The sequence below is a fragment of the Temnothorax curvispinosus genome, unplaced genomic scaffold, assembly GCF_003070985.1.
Source record: "Temnothorax curvispinosus isolate PA1 unplaced genomic scaffold, ASM307098v1 QBEX01010036.1, whole genome shotgun sequence".
Classification (NCBI taxonomy): Eukaryota; Metazoa; Arthropoda; class Insecta; order Hymenoptera; family Formicidae; genus Temnothorax; species Temnothorax curvispinosus.
In genome coordinates this window covers 200,735-208,430 of record NW_020219816.1, presented here as the reverse complement: position 1 = coordinate 208,430, position 7,696 = coordinate 200,735, and the positions used below count along the sequence as shown (strand labels likewise).

The 7,696-nt window shown below is 42.5% G+C and overlaps 1 protein-coding gene across 3 annotated transcripts in view; it reads left to right on the top strand.

The window, feature by feature from the left end:
- The window catches only part of LOC112459652 (amyloid-beta-like protein), a 15,727-nt gene extending 8,773 nt beyond the window's left edge, over positions 1–6,954 (top strand). Inside the window, exons 6-14 of one of the 3 annotated variants that reach the window (XM_025023871.1) lie at positions 2,295–2,520; positions 2,723–2,933; positions 3,200–3,373; positions 3,809–3,880; positions 3,962–4,152; positions 4,304–4,464; positions 4,535–4,761; positions 4,955–5,101; positions 5,325–6,954. In XM_025023871.1, coding sequence (XP_024879639.1) covers positions 2,295–2,520; positions 2,723–2,933; positions 3,200–3,373; positions 3,809–3,880; positions 3,962–4,152; positions 4,304–4,464; positions 4,535–4,761; positions 4,955–5,101; positions 5,325–5,435 — 1,520 coding nt within the window. In that variant the 3' untranslated portion in view covers positions 5,436–6,954. Of the gene's footprint in view, positions 1–2,294; positions 2,521–2,722; positions 2,934–3,190; positions 3,374–3,808; positions 3,881–3,961; positions 4,153–4,303; positions 4,465–4,534; positions 4,762–4,954; positions 5,102–5,324 lie in introns of all 3 variants that reach the window. The other 2 variants (XM_025023872.1, XM_025023870.1) reach the window with 2 other exon arrangements.
- The last annotated feature ends 742 nt before the right edge of the window (positions 6,955–7,696 follow it).

Below are 7,696 nucleotides of genomic sequence, written 5' to 3'. Positions count from 1 at the left end.
CGCGGCGTATTTATTGCACGGTGGAAATACTCGGCATTTATGCTGTTCGTTTCCAATCGACTGTCGCAAAGAACAAAGAGAAAGAGAGAGAGAGAGAGAGAGAGAGAGAGAGAGAAAGAATGGCTATAGAAGAGTGCAAAGAGGGTGTATTAAGCGAGGGGTGCCACCTACTTCGCCTCGTCTCCTTCCTCGTTTCCTTCCAGCACCCCGGGTGGCTCGTGCCACCCTTCGCAAGCTCTCTCTTTTTCTCTCTCTCTCTCGCTCGCTCTCTCCCTTTCCTTCTCTCTATATACATATATATATATATCTCTCTCTCTTTCTCTTCCACTCATCGCAAGCTCTCTTGTCTTCTCTCTCCCTCGTGCAATCAATAATGTTCGCCGTCGACGTTCCCGACGACTGCGCAACGTAACACGCCGTAGCTTTCGGCGTCGCTGCGCAACTTTTCTTTCCTACACACCACGTATATAATGGGCTCGATTAGCACACACGGGGCTGTCCGTTTTGTCCGCTATGTACCGCCCGCTTGAATCCATATACTCCATTATTTTCAGCATAGGAAATGTATAACTTTGGAGGATGACGTGTTGTCCAGGGGATGAAAAATGGGCTGCGCGTCGTACGCCAAATAAAATCGGAATACACGTATTAGGGTATGACCACTAGTCAGGCGGATCAGTTTGGTAATTGATGTTACTTGAACAGAACGTGGAATTTTCATTTTTGTGGAAACCGCCGACTTTAGTAAGCTTCAGATTCTTATGACAATATCGAATTATTAAAGACCAAAAATTGAAGACTTAAGTTGCACTAAAATCCTCTTTTTTCAACGTGCATAATTTAAAAATTTTCATCGTTTGCGCAGATATTATTAGAGTTTGAAAGATATTCTACGTTTTAAACGCGTTTTCGATCAAGCGTGACTTATAATCAACGTTTAATTTGCCAAAATCAGATATTAACAAGTTTGTTCATTAGAATGGATGAATCGTGAAAAATAAATGGTTTACATCTTAGAAAGACCCTCGGGGGCGAATATCTTAGAAATATGCAACTTCAAGTTTATAGAGTATGCCGAGAACTTTCGTTATTGGCACTGATAACATCGAATTTCCGTCATTCTACATCCCTTTCTGCTCTGCCACTCTCCTGATCGAGCCTGGATAAACCACGTTCTCGCGAGGAATCCATAACTCTCTATGACGAACAATCGTGACATAAGGTATCCCCGGAGAAACTGCCAACGCGTGCAGTTATCGCGTATCTGCCGTGTGACCCAGATAAAAGGACGACACAGGAGGATATGGTCAGGTGGGGCTTTTGTCTGTCTTTGCAGAAGTCGAGAAGTCGTCTCATCAGTGCCCCTATTCTCAACGAATGAGACACATCTCTCGAGAACCTAGTTAGCCAAGATGCAGCCCGCTTTTCCCAAGTAACTCGACCAAATTAGAATTTCCAAGCTGGAAAGATGCGGAACCGGGATGAGAACAAAATGTATTTTGCGCAGTTAAAACACATACGAATTTTCATCCTGATTATTATTACGCTGAGTTAATTTTAAAATATTATAATTTGTCTTTTGCTGAATGAATTTTTATCTTCTTAATTCTGCTTAATTAATTAATTAATTAATTAATTCTTTTACAGGCTAAATATCCATCCGTAGACACCGTTTCGCTGTTTAGCTCGATGTCTCCTTACATCGGAGGAGTCGAGACTGTCTTCGTCGTCATGAATTATAGCCATAAAATTGTCAAATTATATTATGCCGTCGTGTCGCCGACCTTTTCCGAGTATATCGATAAATAATCAAGTGATCGGTGACACCGGCAGTGTATCACTGGCGCGCATTGATTTAGATTATGGGCCAGAATTCCGTGGAGCTATCTGTGGCCAGCCCAATCCCGTCCATTTACTATTCAAACAATGGCAGTCGATATACTGGAATGTGCGCGCAGACAGGAATTCCAATAATTGCACCTACCACGTCACGTACGTGCATGTACATACGTACGCGACGTGTATATGTGCGCCGAATTGTTAGAGGGAAATGCCGGAGAAAAAGAAGGCACTTTTGCATAATCAAGGATGAGTGCAGTACGCAGTAGTATTAATTAAACGATCTTTGTTTTCTTTTTCTTTATCCAAGTTCCCGCGTTGGGCGCAAGCGATGCACGCTGGAGAGCCTATTTTCAAAACCAATCGTCATCATTACGCGCTTCACGCATTTATGTAACGATGAATCATGCCGAACGCAGGTGCAGCGAAGAATAACATGCGAAATACCTTTGCAGAGAACGTGAAGGTGAAGAAGCCGATCGATCTGCCTATACCAAAGAGCGTGGACGATGATCTCGACGAGGATGAGGATGATATCGATGACGAAGATGATCTGGATGGCGACGCTGAGGAGGAAGACAACTCTGACGGTGATCTCGAAGACGTGCTTAGCAATCAACCCGACGAAGACGAAACCGAGGAGGAGTATGACGACCTTGATGATTACGACACAACTACCAGGTAGTTACAAATAATACAAGCATCTTTGAGATTTGCGTTTATACAGCCATTTTAATATAAAATATCAATATCAATAAATATCTTTATTGCATTTCTGTTTTTTTTTATCGAATTAAAAAGAATTTAAAATTAATTAATGTAAAGACCAGATATTCTAGACATAGAAATTAAATATTTATTGTAAATCTGTTACGAAAATCAGTCGACCATCGACGACCGTTTCCACGACGGAGAAGACCAAGCAGGATGCGACGGCGATGCCGCTGCCGGTTAGCACGAGCACGCAGCAGCCTTCCCAACCGCAAGGCACTCCCGATCCTTATCTGACGCATTTCGATCCGCGATCCGAGCACCAGAGTTACAAGCAGGCTCAGATGCGACTTGAGGAGGTGCACAAGGAGAAAGTTACGAAAGTAAGTTCGATTAATCGCAATAGGAAAAGGAGCGAGGTAGCGTTAGCCGCGTATCGTACTGTACATCTTCACCTATTTAGCGTATCATACATTTTCATACATTTAGGAGAAAGTAAAGGTATGATCGTTAACGTTAAATCAAGATACTGAAATTTGTGTTTGAGAAAAAAAAGATACGAGAGAAATAAGACTTTTGGAAGATAAGTATTATGGCGCGGGACATTGGTGTCGAAATCTTTGTGCTACAACGCTTTCAGGTGATGAAGGATTGGAGTGATCTCGAAGAGAGATATCAGGACATCAGGGCCCACGATCCTGTCGCCGCGGATGCTTTCAAACGCTGGATGACGGCGCGATTCCAGGAAACGGTCGCCGCGCTCGAAGAGAGTGGCGCGGCGGAAAAGCATCAGTTAAGCGCGATGCACCAGCAGAGAGTGCAGGTACGTGGAAACGCGTGATATGATATAAATCATCCTCTTTTGAAAGTCGCCCAACTTTGAAACGTTTTACGAATTTCAACAAAAAGCAAACATAAATCTATGTTGATAAGGTTTTTTAAGTTGGAATTTTACATTATTTTCTAAATGATTGAAAATATTTAAAAAGACGTTCGCAAAGTTAATTCAAAGATAAATCCATTTATAAGTAATCGATATTATTGTCTATAATTATTGTTATCAAACGACAATAAACACGTAACGATTTGATATTCTTTTTTTATAAGAGGATGAATGATTTGTACAAACATTTTAAAAACAAGAATCCATATGTAATTACTATTGCTAATAATTTTATTATTTTTTTGTCGAGCAACGAATAATAATCTCCAGTATTCACCGGACGATTTATATCCAATAATAATCTTTCTTTCGCAGGAGGCGGTTAAACAGAGGAACGAGGAAGCTATGTCGTGCTATACCGCGGCCCTTAACGAGACGCCGCCGAATGTTAGTTTTGTGTTATATATATTTTTGCACAAAGAATACTTCTTATCCTTTTACCTAACGATCGCTCTGTATGTTCTCTAGATGCACCGTATTCAAAAATGCTTGCAAAAGCTACTCAGAGCTCTTCACAAAGACAGGCATCACACAATAGCCCATTACAAGCATCTCCTCGATAGCAGCTTAGAACAGGCACAGCGAGAGAAGCCAGCCACTCTGGAGCATCTGGCGGAAATTGATAGGATTACCAATCAGAGCCTCTTGATGTTAGAACGGTAATGTATATTTCAATTGTACATTTTTAATATCCTCTTTAATATCGTAAATAAACCGCGATTCACACACGCGATACATTGCACGCGAAACAATTAACGCCACGCAAGACCGCAAAGACATTAGACTCATTTTTTCTTTTCTTGTGTTCAGATATCCAGACCTAAGCGCGAAGATCGGCCGTCTCATGGACGATTACGTTTTGGCCCTCAGGAGTAAGGATGAAACTCCGGGATTGCTGCTGGCGATGACACGCGAAGCGGAGGCAGCTATTCTAGACAAGTATCAGGCCGATGTTGCTAGCAAACAACAAGGTATTTATGGCAAACTTGTCAAGCAAATTTGTACAAACGAACATGCTTCATCTTACTTTGTATCTTACAGAAAAGGAACATCAGAAACAGCTCGAGCGGGCGCGCAAGGAACAACGTAAAGCAGAACGCGGCGAGTTACGCACAGAACAAGAACAACACGAGGAGAGCGACTCGGCAATCGATACCAAGGATATTCCTCAGCAATCCGAGCAACCCGCCGCGGTTGCCGCCATGCATAATGAGGGAGTAGTTAGAGCAGCTCACAGCATGACTCACGATGTTTCTCACTCCGAGCCAGTAAGAAAATTTACCCTAACTATAAAGCCTATAAGTCATCATACAAAGTTTTGCTGATTTCTTATTACTTATTGAATAAATTTATTCTTTTATTATCACAGCCCTTATCATTGCGACAGAAATGAAAAAGGAGAATATCTTTATATCTTTATATATTTTCCTTTATTAGAAATCACAAACGTTAATTTTGCAGGGTTATTCCGTAAGGCGAGAGGTGTATCACAGAGAGAATCGATCCGTTTACTTCACGCTCGCGTTCGCTGGCATAGCACTTATGGCGGCTGCAGTTGTTGGCGTCGCGGTATTCAAGAGGCGCAGCGCGAGAAGCCCTCACAGCCAGGTATACTATTATATGTATTAAAAAAAAACACATCAATATTATTGCAATAATATCTGCAATATTCCGCGCTATCATTAATCGAGAGTTATTGTGCAGTGTGCAATACTTCAATGTATGATCCAAACGAAAATGCATGTAGTTGAAAAAGAGTAATAATAATATATTAATTAACACGTTAATTGACAACGTAATGTGATAACTGACATTTCCCGTTTCCTCGCAGGGCTTCATCGAGGTCGATCAAGCGGCCACGCCCGAGGAACGACACGTCGCGAATATGCAGATCAACGGTTACGAGAATCCTACATACAAATACTTTGAGGTGAAGGAATAATTCGGCCGCCGCCTCGAGAATTATCACAGATATTTTGATTTCTGAAGCTGGTCGCAACCGCGTATTGGTTCTCGCGTATTTTCTTCAAGAATCTCATAGTATTTTGTTAGAGTAAGATATATATAAATAGTATGTATATCTCTAACCCCCGAGATTCTTCCGAAGATCCGGACATGTACATCCCGGGAATGCGCAAATTCAGAAAACGCGTTTCCTAATCGGCTGGTCGCACCTGCGACGAGACTACCGCCGTACACATCGCGTCCGCTTGTACACACCACGATCACGTGTCGCGGTGTAAATCGAAGAATTTCGCGAAGAATTGACAATATATATGTAAAATACAGTTTGTAGCAAGGACACGCTGGATGGGAAACGAAACGGATTCTACGGGAGATAAAATGACGTAGAATTCAGCATACCTATGTGCCATACGAACACGCTATCTTCGGAAGTATCTCATACACACATCGTTTTTATTACGTTGTCATACATGTCGATATAAAAACGCAGGAAGGAGCGCTCGTGTTGTAAAAGTAGAAAACGCCGTTTTTAGACGTACCTCGATGTTCCTCCGCCTCTACACGTTGTGCACTCGAACCGGAAGCGCCGCGGATCGATTGACGACCGGCGTTCGGTGGCTGGTCGCTCTCACTCCGCGGGGACGAACGTTCGTACGATGCTAGAACGCGTTTTACACGGACGATGTAAGCGTCAGTGTATGCGTTGTCGTTGCGCTCTTTGCTGTATTTTTAGGTTCTGATATTTTCGGAGATAATCAATGGCAATAAAACATAATGCAGCTTAAATAACTAAACACGAAGGAAAAAAAAATGCGATAGCGATCGTAGTAGCTTGTCACTGAGGGCAGCATATAGAAATAAATACTCCGATTAATGGCGTAATCGTTAACGTTATGCTAAAATAACCGAGCGCGCGAGCGAGCTACGCCGGCACTCTTAAAATATCAGAACATACACACATACACGGAACATACACGCGCCATCTCATCGTTGCACGTTTTCACTCCTCTATCTTCGTGATGCAGCTATTTTATTCCCTCCGTCTCCGTTCGATTCCCACTGCCTGGTTTCTCTCGGTGACCTTTTTCAGTACTTAACGTCTACTCTTAGATGATAACCTTAAGACGTAAGCAAACTAAGAATCATTGACGTATCTCGAGTTAATGACAATGACGAAGGAAGTCAGATGCTCTATCATTCCACGCGAAAGTCCATTTTGTCGAGGTGCTGAGAACGCTAGCATGGAAAATGTTCGGCAGCTTCGTCCGATCTCGCCGAGGAACCGCGTCCGCGACGCATCGAACAGATCATGCCGATGCTGTCGAACAAGAGGAACAGTTCAACCGGAGATTCATTTTCGAGTGGCATTAGTACCTCTGACTTGTTAGGTCGAGAAAGAAGGACAAAAAAAAAAAGGAAAAGAAAGAAGCGGCGGCTGTTGAGATAAGCGTTTCTTTTTCGTTTCCGCGTTTTGCGTTCTCGGGGAAAAAAAAAGGGAAAAAAGATCGTTCATACAATAACTATCTTAGGATATTACTAATTATATACGACGACGACGATGATGATATAATATATTACACGTTTAATGCTTATATATTTGTATATGGTCGATAAAAAAAAAGGTAGTAGCCAGCACTTTAGCGCCAGGGTCGCGTGGGGAAGTACAGTTCTTTTCTTATTTATCTTGGAATACACATTACGCGCTTTCGTCTGACTTTATTTGTATAAAGAGGTCACGGTGACGCTCGCGATGCGATGCGGCACATGTGCGAATATGCTGCCGCGGTCCATAGAACCATTTACCGTCCCTATGGCCATCGGTGGTCAGTGGTAGTATTCAATTACCACACAGACGTTAAAGACACTCCCCCCTCATAAAAAAAGACGTGAAAGATGGCTCGACGTCTGGAAGATTAGAATATCTCTACGACGTCTTTGCGGGAAAAACATTTTTTGGGTGTCTGAAAGATTAGAGAACGTTTTTTTTAGGTCGTCTTTACGCCGTCTATCTATGGTCGCAGCGTGATAAGAGCACACTCATCGCTATCGTTGGTGCACCGTTAATGCACCCCGACGTGCTCGGGTCGGTCGATCACCGATGTATCGATACAGCCGGTAATACATGTTTGAAAGAGACGGGATTTTTAGCTCTCGGCGGCGCGCGATGGTTACTATTATTACGGTATAGATTACAATTTAACGCTAAAGAGTCGCTGTTCTGTCTCTTGTGTGAAATAA